This window comes from Phalacrocorax aristotelis, chromosome 8, assembly GCF_949628215.1.
Source record: "Phalacrocorax aristotelis chromosome 8, bGulAri2.1, whole genome shotgun sequence".
NCBI lineage: Eukaryota > Metazoa > Chordata > Aves > Suliformes > Phalacrocoracidae > Phalacrocorax > Phalacrocorax aristotelis.
This window is the reverse complement of record NC_134283.1, coordinates 38277118-38301107: the sequence shown is the minus strand read 5'-3', so window position 1 is coordinate 38301107 and position 23990 is coordinate 38277118. Positions and strand designations below refer to the sequence as shown.

Below are 23990 nucleotides of genomic sequence, written 5' to 3'. Positions count from 1 at the left end.
ACTCAGATGTCCTTTGGCTGGCACAGCTCCATCCTCTGGTCTCCAGCTGGTTGGGGACATTCACAGCTGCCTCCAGGGTGGGGCATGAGTTTGTGTCTGCAGCAGATGATAGGGTTTCAGTAAGTGCTTGTTACATGTCAATACTGTTGCAGAAAACATTACCTACAGAACTTGGGTTTTTTTCACAATTTTATATTTTTAAGGAGCTTAACTGAAAGCTTAAACAGTATTCTTCTTAATAGTAGCTGCACAGGACACTGCACAGTCCTTTCTCATGCCTCCTCCAGAAAAGCCTTAAAGCTGGTGCCATACTTTTTCTTCCCAAGCACTAAGTTTCTCTGGAAGCCCTGATATCTGAAAGCACAGTGTAGTGTGAATGCAGCAGGGGAAGGCAGGGTAGCACCACTGGCAGGGGGCAGCAGGCTTGCCTGCAGCATACCTGCTCCTAGCATCAGAGTTGTTGTGCACTTCTGAGGTGGCTGGGTTTGACTCCCTCACCTCCCTTTCATTGCTGAGGTTGTTTAACGAGTTAAGTTGCTCAAGTCTGTTACTGCAAATCACCAGGACTCCCGTATCTGTGTCGGTGCCTATTTTTTAAGGTTAACCTTGTGAGGCCAGGTGGGTCTGTATGGGCCTCTTGGTGAGAAGTCCATTGTTCTTCCGCCCAAGGGAGTGGTTAGCATAGTGATGGAGGATGCTGAGTTGCGGTGACAGAGTTGGGACTTGAATGGGTAGGGAGCCTGAGCCAAAAATCAGCCATTTTGTAGGCACAGCAGCTGCAGCGTGCCCCAAAGCATGTTCTTGCTTGTTAGCGTATGGATGCTGGAGGCGTTCTGCCCTCAGCCTGGTGTCACGTGCAAGCGCTGTGGAGGTGAAAGGGCAGCAGTGTTTGTGTCCCGGTTACCTAACAGCGCTTGGAAATAAAGCTGTTCTCGGAGAGAGGCGAGTGACTTTCCTACTGTCTAGCACAGCCGTTCCTCAGTCCTCTCCTCTCCCACATCCAGCGACTAGGATCTGGCAGCTGTAGGGTGCTCTTCAGAAGAAGTTACTTCAGACTTTGTGATCTGAAGTTCAGGTAGAACACGGAGAGATTTCAACACCCTTGGGAGGTGCGGTGCTGGGTTTGGTGGTGTGGTGGCAGAGCAGAGGGATGGTCTCTCATACTCCCTGCTTCTGCTGTTAGAGGAGGGCTGTGAGGGCACATCTCCACCTGGACCTCTGCAGACATGTTGGCCGTGAACGTCTAAACGCTCTGTGAGGATGCTGATGCTGTCCACATCCCAGGACTTGTTGCCACATAGGGTGGTGAAGTTTGCTGCCTAGTATTTAAGGAAATAATGTTGTTTGCTTTAAGCAGATCTCCTGCTAGGTTCGTGTGCTGTTCTTGGTTCTAGTTGGTCAGGAGGTACTCTCCTGGCATGGTATGCCACAGCCAGCCCTCCTCAGCAGTGGTGGATCCCAGCCTTTTCAGTCTCACCTCTCAGGGGGCTGCCTGTGGGAGATTTAAATTGCTTTTCTCTGTGCATCTGTAACACTGCTGTGCCCTTTTTGAAATGCAGAGACGAGAGCTGACTGCAGGGTGCAGTTGCAGATGAGCCAGTGTTCAGCACAGCAAGTGATGCTCTGTCTTGATCTCGCTACTCCTGATTTTATAATCTGCTGCTGCACCCTGAGCTGATCATTTTGGAGAATTGTCAGCAGTGGCTGAAACTCCTTTCTTGAGTTATAGATGCGACTTCAAATTAAATGCTGTGAAGTTTTCTATAAAGAGATGTGGGTGATACTCCCACTCCAAGGAAGTGGTTTGTAATCCTTCATAAAGAAAAGGAGGAGAAATGGATCTTAAAATTAGGAGAGAAAGTGCTGTGTTGCATGCTTTTGTAGCTAGGTATTCCCAACTCCTTTGGGAAGGCTCACTCTGATTAGGGTGTTTTTACTCTTTTTTGCTGTGTATTGAGACAGGGGAGGCAGCCACCTGTAGCACCTGGATTGGAGAGAGTGGTTGATGCAGCAGGATCCACATAATTGTGCACCCAGGAAGAAAGTTGGCAGCATTTGTTATTATCAAAGTTACTTAGAAAAATCTTGAATTTCAGTGTCTGGCTTAAGGTGGGGGGGTGTAAGTGAGGATGCTGTTCCTTGCGCTTGGAGAGCGTGCCCTGAAATCAGCTCAGCTGATCCTTAAGTAGCAAAAAAGGAGCCTTTCTGCCTGCTCTCAAAGGTTGGAAGGATGTTTGGCTGCCTGGTTGTTGTCACGGTTTTAATGTTCTGGATTTGCCAGTGGGAAGAGGCTCCTGTACCTGTGCTTAGTTCAGTCCAAGTGGTTACGGGACTATAGGGTTACTTCAGCTCATTGCTGAAGACTCCCTGCTTACTGGGTGACCTAGGTCTGGTCTCCCTGAATTCCTGGGAATGTTTCCTGCACCTGGTCCTGCCACCAAATTGCTATTGCTTTCCCCTGCCCCAAGAGATGGGGCTGGATTTCTGCCTGGTGGTGGCTTTGTCTTCCTTGGCTGGGCAAGCTGAGCTGCTGTTCAGTCTCCTTTTACTTATATGCAGTCAGGGAGGCAGATTTGCAGCTGACCTGGTGCAGGCTCTGAGGGTGAGGCCTGGCAATTGTTTTGCAAGTGGCCACTGCACAAGGGACGTGCTGGTCCTGCGGAGATCCCTCTGCAGAAGTAGCCAAAGTCAGGTACAGGAATCACAGTGGGGAGGAACTAAGAATGATGTTATTTAAATTAACTCATGGTCTCCTTTCTAGAAACCCAGTCTCTGGCTCTGTTGTTTGAGATGATAGGTTTTCCAGAGGCATGTTTTGTGCAGAGTTTGCACCTTTGCCTTGTACGACCCCTCGCCCCCCTCTGCTGGCATGGGCAGTGGGGAGCCACACGGTCCCCTCCTAGACAGCACGAATGCGTGGAGCTGGAGGGTCTCGCGGCAGGCGCTTGGCTCTCAATTCCATCTCTTCGTTGTTAAATATTTGCAGTGAGACATACCAGATGCTTCCCAGGAAGGGTTTTGTCAGCTTCCAAGTCCCCAGATTCAGCTGCAGAAGGGGCTGACAACAATTAAAGGGATCGCATCCGTGTGGTGGCCTGGGTTCGGCAGCGACACGGTGACCTCTTCTCACTTGTGCTATGGGCACTGCTGGTTGTGCTGTCTCATCGGCTGCAGCAGGATGCGGGCAGAGAGCACCCCTCAGCTGATGACAGGAGATTAATGATGTCTGGTCCTCGGCGTTGTTTTTTTTTTCCTTTCCTTTGAAGCTCTTCCATGGCAGTGGGAGGGGGAGTGGGTGATGCTCTTGGCTTTTGTTGCCGCACGTGTTTTTTCTGCGACCCTCTCTCCACGGCGGTGGCATGCGTGTGTGACCGCTGCACAGCTGCCTTTGTTCCTGCTCTGTTCTCCGCATGGCCGTGTCTGTCTCGTTTGCCCAGCATCCTGTAGAGAGAGATGGGTGGGCTCTCAGGGAGCACCACCTCTGAGCATTGCCAGCCCTGCGAGTGCAGAGGCTCTGCACTGGTCACACTGGTCAGGTTCCCAGTGTGTCTTCTGTTTTCATTATAAGGTCCAGGACCTTGGGCTGGGCCCTGTTTGTTGCTCTTGGTGCTTATCAGCTTTTGCCACTGACAAGGTGACCTGCTGCGCAACGCTGAGGATGGGGAGGGAAGGTCCCCCAGCCCGAGCTGCTCACTGGCCTGGACCCCCTGGGACAGCCCGTGCATGTGGATGCACACCAGGCTCACTCCCGTGCCGGGTGTCCCCATCTCCGTGTTACAACTCCTGGCTGGATGAGGGGCTTCCCAAATACCGTGGAGGTAGGACTTCTGGACGTGGCAGGTCAGCTCCTCCAAGGGGCGGGGACCAGGGAGGGGCGGGCTCGCTAGGTCATCGTTTTTCCAACTAAATATAGTTGCCCGTGCTTTCATAAGGCCGGGATTTTTGCATCACGTGATTGTCTTATCCCTCCCAGCCGGCAGTCGGTCAGAGTAGGGGATCGTGTGTCTGAATGGGTAATAATTAACTGTTAACTAGCTTTTCATTAGAGCCTGGCAGAACAGGCAGAGCGGTGCAGCAGAGGTAAGCAGGAGCAGAGGAAACTGCTCCTGGTCCCTCCTGGAGGGTGGACACCCCCCTTTAATTTGCTAATCAGTTGCCCCCAAAGGTGAGTGGGTTGGTTTTGGGTTGTAGTTTTGGGGTTGTTTTTTTTTTTTTGCTGTGTTTTATAAGGAGCCGCGAGTCCTGCCATGCCTTGTGTGTCTGTCCTTTCTTTCCTGTAGTTCCCACTCACGCCACCCCTCCCTCTCCCTCACCACTGATTTTTTTAGGTCATGAACTGTCAGCTGGTCTCTGAGCCGGCTTGGAGGAGAGCCTGACCCTCCAGGTCCTCCACGATTTGGCCTGCCTGCATGCCCCCAGGCCCCTGCAGCCTTGCCTCAGGCGCCCTCCTATCCCAGCGCTGAGGTGTCTTTGCTGTGCCTCACCGCCCTGAGCGGCAGCTGCATCAACTCACGCCTTTTCTCAAGGGCCCCAGCCTGCCAGCAACAGACTGATGCAGTGTTTGCCCAGGAGCACCACCGGCCTTTCCAGCCTTTTCTCTGAACCTTTTAACCTGATGGAGAGCATTTGCAGGTGTCCTCGGAAGCTTTTCTCTCTTCTGAGGTGGCAGAGGAATTGCTGGCTAAATGCTCTGCCAGCTGGAGACTTGTCTGCAGCAGACAAGCTGGGTCAGGCACTGCTGCTGGCGGAGCCTCTCCCGCAGGGGTGGCAGGGTGATGGGTGTCTTTTGCCCTGCTCAGGGAGAGCAGGGTGGCTCAGCAACTGTGGGGACTTGAGCCAGCCCAGCTCCCTGGTTTTGACAGTTTCTGGAGTCCGGTTATCTGGGTGACCTTGGCTGCGCCCCCAGTGCGATGCTTCCTGGGTCTGGGAACCACCAGATTTCCCAGCAGAGACCCTTTAGTTTAGGGCTTGGTTTTCCTTAGAAAACTGGTGGGGTTCCTCTGCTGTCTTGTTCTGCTTAAGCCTGGCATCTCGGGGATCAGTGCGGTGCATGAGCATGGATCGGGTGTCAAAAATTTCCTAGAAATCCTCTTCGGGGAAGAGCTTTGCTTGAAAAGGCAGTGGAAAGATGTCACTCACCATTGAGAAGGTTCATTTGCTACCTTTAATAGTAGCCATCTGTGCCAGGAAGAATCCACGGTGCCCTTGCTGTTACGCCTGTCAGCATTTCGTAACCTGCTCCTTCTGGAGTGTAGCTTGGCCACAAGTTGAAGGGTTTTTGTCTTGGACTGGGAGGCTATGGGGAGGAGGGTTATGCATTTTTCTAAGTCCAGACCCTTCCTTCACCTGCCCTAGAAGTAAAGGTCAGACCCTGCAGATAACTTGTGCATGCAGAGCCTGTAACAGTTATGTGCATTTAAAGTGCAATACAGTTTGTCAGCTCGCTGTGACCAGGCCTGTGTTACATCTGGTGCCCACTTGCTCTGAAGGTCTCTGTGCAGGTCTGCACTGCCTCTAGGGTGCTCTCAGCAGAGAGACCGGCTCTGCAAGTGTCTTGAGCTGCCTTACGTCCCCCTGCTCCAGGGCTGTCTTGGGAGTATCAGCTGAGGGATGCAAGGGCTTGCAGGGCTGGGAATGTAACTGGGGTGCCCACGCTCCCAGCCTGTGATGGTGTATTGAACCTGCCTGTGTCCCTGGCCTCTCTGCCTTCACTTTTCCAGGGCAAACATTCCAGGGCAAACTCCTGAGCTCTCAGAGCCTGCCTAGGACACCCAGGTGGGAGTGTTCTCATACTCTATGGAGCTGTCAGATGCCCTTTTTGAAGTTATTTTTAGCGAGCGATCTTTGCAGCAGTTGCAGAGAAGTGTAGGCAGCTCCCTGCTTCCTTTGCTGTTACAGTAGAGCTTGTAAGGTGGAGCTGTCTGCTGAGGAGCTGCAGAAAATTGGTTGGAAGGCTTTGAGCCATGGTGCCTGCAGCTTGTCTCTTGTTCCTGCTGAACAAGCTTCCCACATGCTTTACAAGCCCGAATCGTGCTCCGCCATGCAGCTTAAGAATCCGGTCTTCTGCTTGGTCCTGACCTTGCCCATTCTACAGCAGTTTTTCTTGCACATGTAAGAAACTTCTGATATTGCAGAGGTGTTGCATATATTCCTCTTACTTCTGTGGACAAAACCAGGTGCTGTGCTGCCAGCTGGGAGCTGCAAGACTGTGTGCTGCAAGTGGTGGGGCCAACCGTGGTTCTCCACAGTCCCCAGGAGCAGACGGGAGCCCTTCTTGTGGACACCAACTGTTTTATGCTGGAAGATGTCGTTGTGATAGTGTCTGATTTAAAGCTGTTGAAGAACTCCATCCCAGTGCTCCCTTGATTTCCCCCTCCATGCACGCACCTCTAGCTACAGCTGTGATTTGGTGGGAGGTAGAACCATAAAACATTGCAAACCTAGAGGAGGTGCAGTCTGCATGCCCAGTTTTCCCTGACCCTTGCTGGTTTTGTGTACCTTATGATGTCTTCAGCAGAACATGAGTGTGCCAAGCAGTCACCCCAGGCTTTTTAGCTTGTGCATGGAGATGCGGAGGCAAGTGTTTCCCACCTCAGTCAGGCATTAGTTCTGACACGTGACTGAGGCCGATGCTGGGAGCAGCCCCTTGGGAGGCAGGAAGAGGTGGAAGCTGCTACTTGGTCTCTGGAGGTATCTGCATGTGTCTCTGCACAGAGTGCTACGAGATTGCTCCTGGGGGGAGACCCAGGTCCCCTCTGCTGCCATGTGCTGAGCATTCCCATCTGCCCATGCTTCCCAGCCCCATTACAGTAAAGGTGTGTTGCCCATGAATGCCATCTTGCTGATGAAGAAATGGGTGTAGCAACCCTGGGTGGTGGGCAGAAGGCGTTTGCCTGTCCCTCAGGGCTTTCTCTGCTTGTAAATTCAGGGGTGCTCTCTGTGGGATGGGCTTTCAACAAGAAAAGCCTTCAGCGCTGTCTGCAGCTGGCAGGCTGCTGGTGGGAGGGGGAGGGCTGTTGTTGGCCTGCAGTACTGATCCTGCAAAAGTTTCTGGAGAAGGCATGGTGTTGGTGGGCACGAAGCTTACTAGCTGTGTCCTTTGGTAGCTCAGTCAGGCTGAAACCCCGAGCTGTGGAACTTGAATGCGTGGGCAGTGATGGGTGCCACAGGAGAGCCTCTGAATCAATGTCTTGCCCTTGCTGCTGCGTGGATCAGGCCACCCTGGGAGAGAGTTTGCTTGAGACCCAGGGGAAGGACAGAGACAGGATTTTGGTGCCCTGGGTTTCCCACATTGGCAAGGTGGAGACACACCTTCATATAGTTGTTCTCTGTTGGCTCCTAGGTCTCCTTTGCAAGAGGATTCTTGTAGCCACAGTGGGGTCCTGGCAGGCTTGGCTGTTGCTGGCTGCCTGCTGGGTCTCTCTTATGGGAATTGCGTCGCAGGTCAGTGCTGTCCACCACATCTGTCCTGTGCATGGTACTCTAGGAGGGACTCTCTTGCCCTCCTGTAAAGACACTGAAGCAGCTAGCTACCTCTGGGGGAAACGGCTAATCCCTGGACTGATTTTTGGTGCCTGGAAAATTAGCGTGTATGTACAAATAGCATGAGTGAGTAGTAGTCCTCTTAGGTGTAAGCTGTCTAGTGGTTTCTATCTTTAGCTTTCTCAGAGGTTGTCATACCTGGGTGTCCTTTAGTCTCTCAGGAGGTTCATGCAATGCCTTTTTCTTGCCATGTCGTTTTGGCTGGGGCACTTGCAACCTGCCCAGACCCCCCAGCTGGCTCAGGGCTCAGCTCACCCTTGCCCAAGCTGCACCTGCTCTTCCTCACCTGGAGACCTTGAAGGAGCATTGCTGGTGCAGCTGTCCCCTAGCACTGGCTGCAGGCTGCAGTCCTCAAGCGTGCCAGGAGCATTCCACGGAGTCCAGGGAGGAGGAAGGATTGTTTGGAGACTGTCGAGTGGTGAAGTTGATCCCGGTCGACTGCTGGGCACGTGGCTGGCTGTATGGTACCCTCAGGCTCCTGCCAGGGCTCCAGGGAAACTGGGGATACCAGTTTGGCTCTTCCAGCCCCAGCGTGACCTGCAACATGGAGCATACGCCCCTGCCTTGGCCTCTCCAGCACAAAGTCCGTACTCTTGGCTTCAAAAGCAGCTTCATCAGCAGTTTCTCCTAGGTGCCAGGCTGTGGGTTGGAGCAGCTCAGGGGAAGGCCAGCTCCTTTCTGTTGACTTGACTGCCAGGGAAGGAGGGGCGTGCTGTGTCAGGACAGAGCGCATGCCAGAGCTGAGGACTCTGCCTTCCTCTGTGAGCCTGTCTGCCCTCTGAGGCTGTCCCAGCTGATGCTGGGGTGCTCTGATCCCTTGTCCATGTTGCACATGAGTGGTACACCAGGACCAGGCTCTACAGTGTTTTTGCTAGAGGTGCAGGTATTTCTGCTGAATAACACCAGGTCTCTGCCCAGCCCTGCAGATTTATTCCACCTCTTCTTTTGCCTTCTCTAAAAATCCATTACAAGCTGCACTGGATGGAAGAAAAGGCAGGGAACCAGGCCATCTGGGCATTGGGTTTGATTTCCCCAGGTAAGGTAGTAAATAAGTCTCCTAGGCTGAGCACAGTGGTCCTATGGCACATGTTCCTCTCACGGGGGGACACATTTAGCTGTGGAGCTTCTGTCGCTCAGGCTGTCTGGTCTTTGTGTAGTGGCTCTTCTCCTTCCAGGTACGAGGTGTTTGCTCACCTGGATGCCCCCATGAGCTTCCCGCCTCAAGGGCTGCTGTGCCACAGCCAGCCACGGGCTGGAAGGAAAGCACAAGGTGCCTGCGCAGCCTTGCCCTTCTTGGTGCTTGCTGGGTGCGTCAGGGAGCAAGTGTCAAAAGCCAGTGAATGCTTTGGCTGTGCCTTGGCCATGGGAGGGGTTTGCAGTACTGGCATCAGGGCCATGGTGCTCCCACCTGTGCCTTGTCCCCATAGTTGTTAGGAAATAACCTCTTCTTGGCTTGGCAGCCCCAAGGGCAAATGAACTAGTTCTGGCTGCAGGCAGCAGATCAAAACCTGAGACCTGCTTTTCTGTTCCTGGCTGTGCCAGCATCTGGTCTGTGACTGCAGGCAAAGATGCTGAGCCCTTGCCAGTCTCGCACCACTAAAGTCCCAGCTCCCACTGCAGCTGTTTTGTCTGTCCCCTTGCATAGAGGGGCCCTATTTCGGGCGGGGGGGGGGAGCGGGGGGCAGTGCTAGTACAACTGAAAATTACTTACTGCCACTAAATAAATGCAAAAGGAGGCTAGTGAAATGCCAGGAGGTCTGAGACATCTTCCAGCAGTTTTAAAGGGCTCTGCTATCAACCCAGGCAGTATCTAGTAGCCCTTGGTAGCACTGCTTGTCTGGAGCTCCTGTGGTGGGGGAGCAACACCCATCTGCTCTGTATTTCCCAGGTTGATGCAGTGACGAAGGGCAGTGGGGTTTTCCTGCAGCGGGTCTTTTCAGCTGTGTGCCACAAGATGTGTTGCTGTCCTTGTAGGAGGGTTTTCTTCTGAAGCCTGAGCACATGGATTAGCCTAAATGTGTTTTGGGTGGGTTGGGTTTGGTTTTTTAAACACTTGGGTTTGCTAGAGTCTCTGCAAGGGAACATGAAGAGCAGTTTTGGGTTTGATGTCCAGGAACTTGACACAGAATCGCTGATGGGTTGGAGCTAGGGCTCTTGGTTAGGTTGGCATGCCCTGGAGGGTGCCAGGCATGCACAGCTTCTGCTCACCATGGCTCTTGTTCTGCAGATGCCATGTGTCTGTCAGTCTACCCACTAGCACAGTCACACCCCCTTGGTCTCCTGCCTTGGTCTGAGCAGTCTTTGCTGTGACTTGCACATCTTGACTCTATCCACGCTGGCAAGAGCCGCCTGCAGCTCCCGCTCCTCCTGCCTTGCTCTGAGCAGTCTCCACCATGACTTGCAGATCTCAACTCCATCCACACTGGCAAGAGCGCCTGCAGCGCGGCACTGGCCTGGCTGCACTCCCTGGAGCAGCCTCCCTGCCAGGCTGCAGCTTTGCTTTGCTTTGTGTTTTGTCTTCCGCAGCACTCTACAAATGCTAATTAGTCTTCTCAGCACCTCAGCTAGATAAGGGATCCCTGTTCCTATCTTGCAGATAAGGAAAGCAGCAGAACTTGTTTCAAACAATCTCCTCCCTCCCCACAAAGATGATAGAACCTGTGACACCCACGCCTGCAGCCTGTGCCCCTGCATCCTCTTTCAGTAGTAGTTGTGAGGGGGCCTCTCTTTGACTGGTCCCCAAAAAAGCGCAAGAACAGCTATGGCCGTGAGGCTCCTGAGCTGAAGTAGTTGGAGGAAAGGGCTGGATGCTGTTGCCACGCACCCCGGGGCTGCAGTGCAGTGCGAGCAGACACCCAGGTGAGATCCTCGTAGCAAGAGGGAGCCCCTCTCTCCTCCAGCCAGAGATCCGTGCCTAAATAGGCTGTAGAGCAAGTTCAGTTATTTTTTTCCACGGTGCCAGGCATGTCAGTGCTGTCGGAGCAGGCAGGGGTGCTCCGTACCTGTGGAAAACCGGGCTGGTTGTGGGTTTGTGCTGTGGCACTTGGTGCCTTTTGAAGCTATATTTGGTTAGTGACATCTGTGGGCGTTGAGTGGAGAATTCTAGGGACTGTTTTGAAAGCGCTTGGTCTTCCTACGCTAGCAGGAAAGTTTAAAAGCCTTGTGGCAAGCTTTGTGCTGTGGATCTGGGATTCTCAATGAGGTGCATGTGGAACAAATGAGGGACATGTGGGACTGCTGCAGCTCGTGGGGGGAGGCAGTGCCGATAGGCTGGGGAGATCCTGTGGGGAAAGAGGAGGATTTGGGGACCCAGCTGAGGGCTTGGGCTCTCCCAAGGTGAAACCCCCACGCAGAAGCCTTGGGAGAGAACCAAGGAAGGGGAGTGCACATTGCTCTGTCATGCCGTGTCTGACTCTGCCTTATTGACACTTCAAAGCCTCCAGCTCTGAACAAGGCTGGGCCAGCAAGATGAATCACAGGTTTCGAAGGGGACCGGTTTTGATCATCTAGGCAAAGTTGTCCTGCCTTACACAGGAGATCAAAGCCAGCTTTGAGTGGAGCTGGGTAGGCTATTCAGGGTGTTTCCCTGGGGCATCCCCAGATAGCCTCTGCGGTGCCTTGGGGCTCTTCTGTTCACCTCTCTCCCACCCTCGACCCCCGCTGCAGTCTGAGGTGCTTTTCTTCGAAACACAGCCAGGGGAGTCAGCGGAAATGCTCGCTCCTGCTGGGTGTGTGGCACCTGGCACGGGCTGCCCCTTGAGGCAGAGGCTGATCCCTGTCAAGCACCGCTATTGTGGAGGAGACCCTCGTATGTGGTCCTCGCAGGGCTGGTTTGCGTTTGGTAGTGGTGTGCTGCTCTCCTGGACTCTGTGCATGCCCTGCATGAGCCTGCTCCCGATCCGGAGACCTTGCAGCTAAACCTAGGAGGGAGAAAACAAGTAGAATTTCTTTTCCTGCTTGTAAGGAGGTGGTGTGTGAGCAGGGGAGCTGAGATAGGTGGGGCTGAGGCCTTGACTTGCTGCAGGTCTTGTGTGAGGTCCATGGCGGTGTGAACCCCAACAGTTGCACTCTGATACCTTAAAACACCCCAGAGACACTCAAGTGCCTGAATACTTTTGGCTGTAGCAGGATTTAGGCACTTACCAGATCTGGCTCCTCCTCTCTGTATGTTCCCTCTCATGAAATTGCCGCCCAGTGCTGGGATGCACTGGAGACCACCGCGCGAGACGAGCAGTGCCTGTGTGCTGCGGGCTTGCGCGTCCCTCTCCCAGAGCTCTGCTCTGCTCCCTGGGGAGGGCCAGCCGCATCGGTGCCGTGATGGGCCTTGCCTGTTCAAGGGCATGTTTGCTTTGCTGTGCATAACAGCAGATCAAGTTCTGTGTGGTACTTCACAGAGTGAGCTCAGCTCCTCACCACCCCTCCTCCCTGGCTGGTAAGGCCAAGTGGGGACAGCTGAGCTAAGTCAGAGAGTGCCTTCCTGCCGTGGGATGGGGTTAAAGGTCCATTTCTTGGCCACCTGTACTGATTAGGAGATCATCTGATCTTGATGGGGGCCTTCTGAGACCCACATCAGAAGCCCTGTTTTCTGTTCACCTTTTCCTCTTAGCTCTCCTTTACTGAAGGGGACACTGACTTGCTTCCCACCTGCCCTCTAGGTCTAACACTTGAACAACCCTCGGCTGTGTTTTAACAGTTTTGTTCTCCGCCTCTTGCAGAACATACAACTCCTGCGAAAGTGGTGAGGGCTGCCAACCCAAGACAGCGGAAAGGAAGCAAGGTAAGGCTGTGCCTGCCACCCCCCCTCGCTGGCCTTCAGCTTCTGGTGCAGTTGTCAGCACTGCATAGAAATCTTGAGGGTCTGGTAAGCAGACCACTTCCTTCGCAAGGCTGGTTGTGGAGGGGTTGACGTGCTGGTCTGGCTACTTCCAAGAGCGTGGAGAGCAACATCCTCATTCTCCATCTCCTCTTCAGCTTTTTAGTGGTCTTGCATGCTGCCTGGAGTGGTTTTCCGTCCAGTTAGGCTAGGGGAGACCTTCTCACCTCCCCTTTTACAGGGAGGCACTTGGAGCACAGTGCTGGATGTGGAAGGCCTCTCCCCCCACCCCAAGGACACCCTGAGTCCCTTGTGTGCTTTGCCAGTGCCCTGCTTTGCAGTGCAGACAGGGTGGTTGTGGGACAGAGCACTGTGTTTGCAGGTCCTTTCTTCCCTGTGCAATCTGTTCTTTATTGGCATGTGGAGAGCCAGAGTAATAGATTTCAAACAAAGAGACTCCTTTGGAGGAACCAGGGCAATCTGTTCCAGGGGATCAGCATATGATGGAGGGACAGTTGCTTCTGAAGATGTTGCATGCAGCTGAGACACAGCTAGGGATGTGGGCTGCTGGTGTTGGCTCCCAGCAGCCAGTGAAGACACATCTGAAACTTGATATGACTTTCCTTATCTGTTCCATCTCAGGGAGAGGAGAGCCCTGGGGATGGAAGGTGCTCCTGTCTGTGAAACAGGCATGGCCCTGCACTGGAGGTGGTTTTCTCAGGAAACCTGCCTCCAGGGGAGAGGAGCATGGCACCTGAATGTAGAGACATGATATGATGGGGACTTGGTGACTCCAAATTAATTTAGAAATAACAACCCCACAGGGGCAGGGAGGAGTTTCTGTGCCCATATAACCATAAACGTAGTGCCTAGCTATGATTCGTTGTGTGTCTGGGCAGCTGTTTGGGTCCTTCCCTCTCTGTCCTGCAGGTCCTCTCTGAAACCTGGAAGAGGTAGAAATGGTGGTAGTGGCCAGGTCACTTACTCAGCAGACAAGTGACTGGTGGTCCCCCACGTGGCCATGGGGTGTCTGGAATGAGGGAGGTCCCATCACCATCAGATACCTGCCTGAATTTTCCCACCAATTCTACTACATGATCCCTTTGCTTTGTTGTTGCCAGCACTTGGTTGCAGTTGGGCACATAAGTGAAGCCGTGCCTGGCTGTAACCTGCCACTAGGTGGAGGCAGCTTCGTTAATGGGATGTGTTTGCTTCAGGTGGGTTTAGGATGCTGAAAGCCTTGTGCCTTCCTTGTCCAAGGGACAGTGCCTATGATGAGCCACCACCTTGGGTGGCTTGGTGACAAATGCTGCTCTTGAGGCAAAAATTTTGGTGGGAGCTGTGAGGCTGGTAGCTTATGGGGCTGGAGGCAGCCTTGTTACAATTGCTGATAGACATAAACTTGTCTGCAGTTATGTGGGATTAATTTGGGGGCCCCACTTAGATGGGGATAGGGGCTTGTGTGTATGCAGCTTGGGTGCCACCCCCACACTTCCCGGGGACGGCCATCTGCAGGACGGTGGTGGGCGGTGGCTGTGACCGTGGCTGGAGGGGCTTCTGGCTGTCGATGCAGGGAATGGCACCCGCAGCTCGTGTGCTCATGAGACCTTTCTCTTTGGATACAAGGTTGGTGACTTCGGTGATGCCACAAATTGGCCGACACCTGGAGAGATAGCCCACAAGAGCGTCCAGGTGAGAACACAAAATTGCTCTGGTGAGCAGGATAAGGCCCTTGCAGAGCTCCCCATCCCTCTGTGGCGCTGGGAGTGCTGGCTGAGCTGGGCCATTTGGGGTCCTGAGTGTCAGTGCAGAGGCAGCCAGGAATAGCGTGCAGGGTGCAGGGGATTTCCTTTTAGGGCTGCCCTGTGCATCGGGCTCACTCCCTCGGTGCTATTCTGGGAGGCTGGAGTCCAGTCTAAGCCCCTGGGCTGGGTGAAGCAGGTAGGACAGCTCCCAGACCCGCTCTCCTCAGGGCTGCTCAGTCCAAAGAGGTGCCTGGGCAAAAGCCAAGACTTCCATAGGAGAAACTGAAAATGCACATGAGAATGGGCTAGTGTGCCCGAAGGGCATGGCCTTCCTTTCCTACTACAGACGTGGGTGTCGTTGAAACCTTTCTATTTTTGGATGCTGCTTTGCCAGCTCCTGGCTGCCTGTCAGGACATGAGGGTCACTCACCCTTTTGCCATGGGGGCAGTCCGGTCTCTTGTAGGACACACCCATCCAGGAGCACCCTGACAGTCCATCTCAGTAACTTTTGTGCCTGGGGCTCGTGTCTCAGCTCGAGCATTTTCCACCATCTGTAGAGCCCCTTGGCCTGCTCTGACATAAGCCCCTTCCCCAGGAACAGGACAGCTCTGGGAGGCAAAGAGCAGGGATGCTGCCAGCCTAGGGCAAGTCCTCCTGTTCCTGCTACTGCTGGGACAGCTGGGGTCTGCCTCCAGATCTTAATTTCCCCCATCTCTCACATCTCACCCGCACTGGTGTGTCTCTAGCAGCCACACAAAGCACCAGCCCTCCGGAAACTGCCTGTCAAGAAAGACATGAAAGAGCAGGAGAAGGGCGATGGGAGTGACGGCAAAGAGAGCCTGAAAACCAAATCAGATGAGTCTGGAGAGGAGAAGAATGGTGATGATGACAACCAGAAGTCAGCCCAGAAGAAGAAAGGTAAGGCAGGACCCAGCAAGGACAGTACCCTGGGCTCAGCCTGACTCCCCCTCTGTGACCCACAGCCAGGTGGTAGCATCCACCGCTTTCCCTAGGGGCTTGCTGCAGGACATGGTCCCAATGCAATGAGAGCTGCGGTGAAAAGGTGTTTGCAGGCTTCAGTGGGACAAAGTGTTATTTTGGTGGGAGCAGGTGGAGCAGGGCCCAAGTAGGGGCATCCGTGTGTCTGTCTGGGGAGTGTGGCAATAGTATGCCCTCTCACGCACACTGGTGGTGCAGAAAAGGCCCTGACTCTGGGTTGCATCAGCCATGGTTGACACGTGGGCCTGAGCCTTGGCGGGCAGAAAGGGGCAGAGGGAAGAACAAATGCCATGAAGCAACACGGAGTTCTGTGTCATGTCCCTCCATGCCTGAGAGTCCCAGTCAGGGCTTTTTTGCATCTGGTGAGGCCTGGAGGGGGATGTCTGAGGGCAGGGTTGGTCCAAAAGCCCCCCCTGCTTTCTCTCTTCCATGTGTAGGGGTGGTGTGGTAAGAGGGAGCTGCGGGGGAGGAAGCAGGTGCTCTCTGAACCTGTGTCACACCCAAACCCTGTCCTTTTGCAGGCAACAAACACAAGTGGGTCCCTTTGCAGATAGACATGAAGTCAGAGGTGCCTAGGGACAAAACGGCCTCTCGGAACAACCGGCAAAATGAGCAGCACAGGCACCCCTCCAACAACCGCAGCGAGCTGAAAGGTGGGTTAGAGCGAGCCCCGATGCCCACCCATGGCATGGGGCAGTGGGGATGCTTCCTGTGTTCAAAGGGCTCTGGGGGCAGTCAGCTTGCTCCAGGGAAGTGCCTTCATCCTGTAACACTCCTCCTTCTGCCTCTCCTTCCCCGTCTGCTGCAGGCTGGCACCCAGACAACAAGCATGAGCGCAGCTGGCAGGACCATGATGAAACCTCCAGCGTGAAGAGTGAGGGAGGAGCCGTGCGAGGGACCTTCCGGGGACGAGGCCGGGGCCGTGGCAGGGGTCGGGGCCGTGGCAGAGGAGGTGATGACTGTATGTGTGGTCTTGTGACATCAACAGGGCTCTCTGTGTGTGAGACCTTTGTGTGCTGGGGAGGGCTGGGTGCTGTAGAGATACATGGAAATATTGTGGCAGGTAATCCCAGCTGATAAATTGAGCTGCTTTTATTAAAAGAAAATTATTCTTAGTACTTTAATAGAGGCAAAGCTCTCAGGCCAAGCTCTTCCACCTGTTTTCTGCCCCTTGCAGTACCTCTGAGTGCAGGAGTTGAAGCATGCTGGTACTCTGCATAGGCTTGATGTCATGTGGAGAGCCAAGCTGGAATCTTGGCTTGGATGAGGAAGAGCATCTGCCCTGGCATTTGGCAGGGCAGTGTCAGTGCATGGCCTTCATGTGTCACCTGGGCTGCCCAGTTGCTCCTGAGTAAGATAGCTCCTGGACACTTTTTGGCTTCGTGTGTTGAGGCTTCATTGGGATCCCTTCTGTGACAAAGGCTGAGATGAGGGATGTGGGTCAGCGATGCCCCAGTGTGGGCTGCCATGGGGGCCCCAGGAACAGTGCAGGGGGAGCTGTTTGTGCAGGAGTCTGGCCCCATCTGGCAGTGCAGACTGTCTAGCACATCTCAGGAGCTCTGTGCTAACCCTTACTGGTGTCCCACAGGGCACTTCGACTACCAGTATGGGTACCGGAAATTTGAGGGCTCGGATGGCTCCCGCACCCAGAAGTACGCTAGCAACATCACTTACTACTTTGACAACATCAGCAGCGCTGAACTCTACAGTGTGGACCAGGAACTGCTCAAGGACTACATCAAGCGGCAGATGTAAGCACCACCTCTTCTTGTCTGAGTGTTGGTTTGTAGTGAGATGTTCACAGATACCCTCTCTAGCAACTGCGTAGCTAATCCCGTGGGTGAAGTTAGAGCTGAGGTGTGTGACTGTGTGCCATGCAGCTTATATCACCAGCTTGCCCCAAGTCTGGGATCCCCAGGCTCGCTCTTCAGCCTCGTAGTAGCAGAAGTGTGTGTGGTGGGGGTGTGTTTCCTTGAGGGTGCCCAGAGGAAGGCGGCTTGGAGCTGCCTCTCACTGATGTGCTGTCCATACAGAGAATATTACTTCAGTGTGGACAACCTGGAGCGAGACTTCTTCCTACGTCGCAAGATGGACTCAGACGGCTTCCTTCCCATCACTCTGATCGCCAGCTTCCATCGGGTGCAGGCACTGACCACTGACATCAGCCTCATCATCAAGGTGAGGGCAAGGAAAGATGAACTTTCTTTCTTGTTCTGCTTCTCACTACCCCTGTCTGAGGCCTGTTTTCTAGAGGGACTATGGGTGAGGTGCAAGTGGAGCCTTCCCTTGACCTTGACTTGCTCTTTCCTCCTCTTGGTCCTCCCAAGGAGGAAGGGCTGGGGCTGTGCTACTCAGTGTGCCAAGACAGGTCCCTAAGTTAACTGGGTATCACTTGGTTCCAGGCTCTGAAGGACAGCAAGGTGGTGGAAATTGTGGATGAGAAGATCAGGAGAAAAGAGCAGCCAGAAAAATGGGCTCTGCCTGGCCCTCCTATGGCAGACTACACACAGACAGACTTCTCACAGTTCATTAACTGCCCTGAGTTTGTGCCCCGGCAAAGCTTCCAGAAAGAGACAGGTGAGCCCTGGGGCAATGCGGAGGGAGGTGTGGGATGGCAGTGTTGGTACTGCAGCAGGACTGAGACGCTGAGACTCAGGAGTGTTCCCCAGGGCAGGGCTCTGCCATTTGCTTTCTGCTTGGTCGTGGGAGCTGGTATGGCCTCTGCCCTCAGACCCCCAGAGTGCTGCTGCCTCTCTATGTGGGGAAATATGAAAGAGACTGAGTCTGTGGCTTTTCTTCTGCGGGGGCTGAAGGGATTCAGGGAGGGTCAGTCCTGACGGAAGTCTATTGGCTGTGCCTGGAAATACTATACCACTGCTGGGCAGAGCAGAGGACACCTGTGAACCCAGCCTTTCCTTAATGGGTGAGGAGATACTGAGCACAAATGGGGTAGCAGGTATGGAGCTGTCAGCTGAGTGCTGGGGAAGGGTCTGCTGTCCCTCATGGGCTGTCCCCTGCTCTTGTCACCCCATCCCATGGGGGCTGGCAGGAACACAGAGCTGGGCCTGAGAGGCCAAGTGGAGGATCTTCTTGGTGCTGTCATAGGGAGTTAGTTTTGGCAGGAGAAAATTTGTTCCTGCTGGCTCCAGGCTGTGTTGGGAAGGTTTCCCTGAGAGTAAGAGTCACCACCTGCTTTAGGGCTCTGTGTGTCTGGGATACTGTCACCTGCAGAGCTCTGTGGCCACCACTGTCATCACAGCCTTAACTGGGCACTTCCCTGCCTGCCGCCTGCCCCCAAACTTGTGGGCAGTGTGCTGGGGGTGCCAGCTAGTCCGCAAGCTGTGCCATGCTGCCAAAATAACTCCCTCTTTGGTCAGGTGTTTTAAGTACACAACACCCTCCCTCCCACTAAAGTACCTTGTGGTTTTTCTTGGTTCTAGAGTCTGCTCCTGGCTCCCCGCGTCCTGCCAGCCCAGTCCCCACCAAAACAGAGGAGGTCAGTAACCTGAAGACGATGCCCAAGGGCCTGTCCGCAAGTCTGCCAGACCTGGATTCAGAGACGTGGATTGAAGTGAAGAAGAGACCTCGGCCCTCCCCAGCCAGACCTAAGGTAGGTGGTGATGTAGGAGCTGTTGGGGTGGGGGTTTCCCAGCTGTCTGGGTGACTTGAACCATAAGTAGGCAGGTTTCAGATCAAATAAGGTCTGTTGGTAATGGGAGTGATGTCCTAGTCTCTCTTGGCCTCATCTGACCCCCTTTGGAGCCGCTTCTCAGTGGTGTAAACAAGGCTTTCTCTGCAGATGTGCAGCTCTGGCTGCAGTAAGGAAACCTGGGGCAATAGCTGGCTCTCCAAGCAGTAGGCTTGTGCCGCTATGTGGTCTTTACGCTGTGTTACCCTTGTCCCCTGCGTGTAGAAACCAGAGGAGTCAAAGACACCACAGCAGCAGAAGCAAAAGGACCAAGATGAACCTGAGGAGCTAGACTTCCTCTTTGATGAGGAGATGGAGCAGATGGACGGCCGCAAGAACACCTTCACCGACTGGTCAGATGAGGATTCGGATTACGAGATTGATGATCGGGACGTGAACAAGATACTTATCGTGACACAGACACCTCCCTACCTGCGCCGGCATCCTGGTGGGGACCGGACTGGCAACCACACATCCAGGGCTAAAATGAGCTCAGAGCTGGCCAAGGTGATCAATGACGGGCTGTACTACTACGAGCAGGACCTGTGGACAGAGCAGTTTGAGCCAGAGTATTCACAGATCAAGGTGAGATCAGCTGATCCAAGGAAGGGAGTGTATGTGGGTGCAGGGCTCCTCCCAGGGAGCTTTGTGTGCAACAGAGTGGCTGCCTTGGTGTGGGGTGGAAAGGGCAGTACAGCGGATTACGGCACACTTGTGGGGTAGAGCTAAGCCAAGATTAGTCCTCTTGTAGAACTCAGGATTCAATATGAATGGTTGGACTTGATGGTCTTCAAGGTCTTTTCCAACCTAATGATTCTGTGATTCCTGACTGTCAGCGTCATGCTCTGGTTTGTCGGGGATAAACACAGCTCTGTAACATGGCGTAAGGCTGCAGCCAGGTAAACAAAGTGCAGGTGACAAGGTGACCTGGAACCTGGGGTCCATTGCTCTGCTGTCTGCCGGGTCTTGGCAGGCAGTGTCAGATAAATGGAGGGAACCGGGTGATCTGCTGCTTTGAAACATTTGAGTCCTAACTTGGCGACTCTCATGGTCGGGGACTTGCCTAGCCTCTGTTGGCAGCTGAAGTTACTTTGGCTGCAAGGTGGGATGGCCTGTTGGAGCTACCAGCTGGGCTCAGTGTTCCTATGTCTGGTACCGGGCACACAGCTGAAGCACTGCTGCTCTTTGAGGTGGCAGAAGCTGAGGGTGTGGTGAGAGCAGGTGACAGACGGGCAGTGTGTGCTGGGCCCATGGGTCCTTGAAATATGTAGAAGTGTTGTACCGCACTGCCAGTGTGGTGGTGAGGATGCAGGGAGGAGGCTCCAGGGGCACAAGGTGATGGAGACGGTGGGGTCCTGGCCAAGCTTGCCTTGAACCTTGCTGCCCTGGTGCTGACGCAGGTGGGTGAAAGCCTGAAAGGAGCAAGTGATGGTTAATGGACCTGCCTTGTAAGATCCCTGAAAGCCTGGGAGCAGCAAGTGGCTCAGATGTGGCCCATGCAGGGCCCCATTCTCTGCTGCATCTCCCCTTCCTACCTCTGTGCAGCATGTCACCATTTGGGCCACCAAAGCCTCGTGGCTGTGCTCAGTGCCCAGCATTGTGGCTGTTGCACACGCAGAGCAGTGGCCACAATGAGCTGACGGGATGAGGGGTAGAAGAGGGCAATCGGTTGCTTCATCGTCTTCCTCTTCCAATGCAGCAAGAAGTGGAGAACTTCAAGAAGGTGAATATGATCAGCAGGGAGCAGTTTGACACTCTGACCCCAGAGCCCCCCGTGGACCCAAACCAGGAAGTCCCTCCTGGTCCCCCCAGGTTTCAGCAAGGTAAGAGACGGGACATGAGCAGGTAGGACTGACTTCATCCATATTCCTCCTAGTGAGAGGTCCTCAGAGGCTGGGTAGCAGCTGGTGAGAAGGAATTGGGGCCACTGGTGTGTGGGATTATCTTTCCCAGAGCAGTGCTGTTCTCCCAGCTGAACATTTTGGGGCTCCAGAAGAGGAGGCCCAAAAGCAGAGGTCTCCCAGCAGAGCGAGGAGACTTTGGCAGACTTTGGTGTAGATCCCTGGATGTGACTTTTCTTTCGGACCCTCTCGGAGTACCTGGAAGGCAGCTGCCCACTGGGCCTCGCTTGCCTGTGTGTGGGGCCTGGTGCCCTGTCCTCCTGGGGATGGGGAACTTGTCACTGCTCTTAGCCACTGGGAAGCAGATACCTTGTGGAATCCCTGGAATCTCAGTCCTTGGATCTGCTGCTAGGCTTTGGGCTGTCTGGTCAGTCTGGATTTGAAGCTGCTTGTCTTGGAGGGCTGGGATGTGTCCCTGCGTCCCTGCCGCTGCTGCTTCTCATCTGCCAGATGGGTGTCCCTTGGCTGTAGTGATGCTCCTGTGATCAGAGCTCAGCTTGACCCAGGGTGGGGGGTTTCTCTCTGCAGTACCTACAGACGCTTTGGCTAACAAGTTGTTTGGAGTTCCTGAGCCTTCAGCCATCGCCCGGTCTTTGCCTACGACTGTACCAGAATCACCCAACTACCGCAACGCCAGGACCCCCCGGACCCCTCGCACACCTCAGCTGAAGGACCCGACGCAGACGCCCCGTTTCTACCCAGTGGTGAAAGAGGGCAGGACGATAGATGCCAAGGTGGGACCAGGGGTGTGGTGTGGGACAGGAGCTGGGGTTTCCCAGTGGGGCCTGGGGAGGAAGAGGACACATCCCTGATGCACTGTGTCTTGCAGACACCACGGAAGAGGAAGACGAGGCACAGTTCAAACCCCCCGATGGAGTGCCATGTGGGCTGGGTGATGGACTCCCGGGAGCACAGGCCTCGAACTGCCTCCATCAGGTACCAGCGACGGGCATGTGTGAACACAGAGGAGGCAGAAATGGGAAGGGTAGCAAGTGTGGGAAGGGAGGGGAAAGGTCGGGTCTGGTCTTGCAGGGGAGGTGTCCTGATCAGTGGCTGCAGAAAGGACTGGGACCCAACTTATCTCTCCTGGAAGGAGCTGAGGAAAGTCTGAAGCCTTGGAGTATCGAGATGAGACTCAATTGGAAACATAGGTTCCCTTCCAAGTGGCTCAGGTTCCAAACCCAGAGTAGACAGCCACAGGGAGTTGGTGGGACCAACAGACAAGTGCTGTGGGGTGGAGCATGACCCCGCTCCACTATCAGCTGGGCGATGCCAAGGAAGGGGATTGATGGGAATCTCTCGTGCTCAGCTCCAGCCCCTCGGAGGGAACCCCAGCTGTTGGAAGCTACGGCTGCACCCCACAGTCCCTGCCCAAGTTTCAGCATCCTTCGCACGAGCTGCTCAAGGAGAATGGCTTCACACAACATGTCTACCACAAGTACCGTCGGCGCTGCCTTAACGGTAGGGGTGCCTGCACCGCAGGGCGTGGGGCAGGGTGCCTGTGCTCCGCTGCATCGGGGGCGCAGGGTACAGCTGCAGAGTGCGCCCATGGAGTTCAGCAAGGAAATAAGCAGGGTCCTACAGGACTGCCTTGTTGGGAGTTGATGTTTCTCCAGTTTGTCCAGCATCGGGACTGGGTGTAGTTACGGTGCCGCAGGGCCCTCCTTTACATGAGTCCTAGTGCAGAGCTGGCTCCCTGGGAGAGGATCTGCCTTGTAATCATCTCCTCTTCTTGAAACAGAGCGGAAACGACTGGGCATTGGTCAGTCCCAGGAGATGAACACGCTCTTCCGGTTCTGGTCCTTTTTCCTCCGAGATCACTTCAACAAGAAAATGTATGAGGAGTTCAAGCAACTGGCTGTGGAGGATGGGAAGGAGGGATACAGGTAGGAGAGAAGGGGCAGAGTGGCCTTCCCTGGGAGGGGAGTGAGGGAAGAAGGATTCAGTCTGTTGCAGGGCTCACAGCAAAAACAAAGGCAGCATCTCTGCCTTGCTTGGAGGTAGGACTGGGGCCACCCTCGGTCACCTGCTGGTGCTGGTATGCAGCAGGGCTCTTGCCTTGAGAGCCTCTGCCCGGCTGTTGCATGCACCAGTGTCTGACCACCATGTGCCACTCTGTTCCCAGGTACGGTCTGGAGTGCCTTTTCAGATACTACAGTTATGGGCTGGAGAAGAAATTCCGGCCAGACATATTTAAGGACTTTCAAGAAGAGACTATCAAGGATTACGAAGCTGGTAGGTGCCTCATTTGGTGCCCCCTGGGCTTGGCAGCGATGTAGCCCAGTTGCACGACTGCCTCTGGGCCTCTTGTCGTGCCTTTGGGGAAGCCATGTAATGCTGTACATTAACGTGTGTGACGGGGACTGGCTGGATGTCCTGTCGCTCGCTTCACGGGAGAGGGTTGAGTGGATGTGCACGAGCCTGAAGACTGCTGAGGGGATGGACAGGGGCAATGGGAGGCTGTGGCTCTCCCAAAACATTTCTCTAGAGGCACTGGTTTCTCTAGGATTTCTCAAGACCCTGCAGTAGCTGAGCCTTGACACCACCAGGTCAGCTGAGCCTGGGGACATCCCCTGTCAACAGGGTTGCCCAGTACTGATGTAGATTGCTTCCCTCCAGGTTCTCCATCTCGCCTCAGTTGTGCCCACCAGTGGGACAGGAAAGGAGGAAATGGTTCTGACATCTGCTCTGATTTTTTTTGTCCTGCTGACGTGTGGTTTGGTTTTCTCCCTCTCCAGGACAGCTCTATGGGCTGGAAAAGTTCTGGGCCTTCTTAAAATATTCCAAAGCCAAAAATCTGGACATTAACAGCAAACTGCAAGAATACCTCAGCAAGTTCAAGCGCCTCGAGGACTTCCGAGTGGATGTGAGTAGACACAATGCCTGCACCACACTGATGGCCTCTGCAGACACCCCTTGGTGCCCTCCAAGGAGGGTTTTAGGAGCTGGTCCCCAGGTAGGGCCAGGCAGGGGAAGTCAGTGACACCTAGCGTCATGCCCTATCATTGCAGCCAGGCCAGGAGGAAGCTGCAGGGTTTGAATATCAGAAATCCACTTCAGCGCAGCTCTGTGGGGAATTGGATGAGCCCATCTTTGCTGAGGAGGGAGGAGGAAAGTGAGCCTTGATGGCTTGAGTGGAGCCAGCATTGTGTGGAGCTTCAGCTCCCGGACTTCTGGACTGTGCCTCTGTGTGGGAAGGAGGTCCCTAAGAGCAAGTTGTCACCCTTGTGCTTGACTGGAAGTCAGTCTGTCTTCTGTCAGCAAATCTGGCAGCGGTAGATTTGGAGAGGAGGGCAGCTGT

General features: G+C 54.3%; 1 protein-coding gene across 7 annotated transcripts in view; it reads left to right on the top strand.

Moving 5' to 3' along the window:
- The window catches only part of LARP1 (La ribonucleoprotein 1, translational regulator), a 48842-nt gene that overhangs the window by 18654 nt on the left and 6198 nt on the right, over window positions 1-23990 (top strand). For 3 of the 7 annotated variants that reach the window (XM_075102639.1, XM_075102636.1, XM_075102641.1), the window contains 17 exons: window positions 12258-12319; window positions 13982-14047; window positions 14848-15019; window positions 15622-15753; window positions 15909-16061; window positions 16689-16851; window positions 17134-17278; window positions 17503-17677; window positions 18541-18710; window positions 19014-19373; window positions 20488-20611; window positions 21218-21423; window positions 21519-21625; window positions 21999-22150; window positions 22431-22575; window positions 22815-22924; window positions 23428-23555. In XM_075102639.1, the coding sequence (XP_074958740.1) occupies window positions 12258-12319; window positions 13982-14047; window positions 14848-15019; window positions 15622-15753; window positions 15909-16061; window positions 16689-16851; window positions 17134-17278; window positions 17503-17677; window positions 18541-18710; window positions 19014-19373; window positions 20488-20611; window positions 21218-21423; window positions 21519-21625; window positions 21999-22150; window positions 22431-22575; window positions 22815-22924; window positions 23428-23555 (2570 nt within the window). Of the gene's footprint in view, window positions 1-4085; window positions 4166-12257; window positions 12320-13981; window positions 14048-14847; window positions 15020-15621; window positions 15754-15908; window positions 16062-16688; window positions 16852-17133; window positions 17279-17502; window positions 17678-18540; window positions 18711-19013; window positions 19374-20487; window positions 20612-21217; window positions 21424-21518; window positions 21626-21998; window positions 22151-22430; window positions 22576-22814; window positions 22925-23427; window positions 23556-23990 lie in introns of those variants that run through there. The other 4 variants (XM_075102640.1, XM_075102637.1, XM_075102642.1 and 1 more) reach the window with 3 other exon arrangements.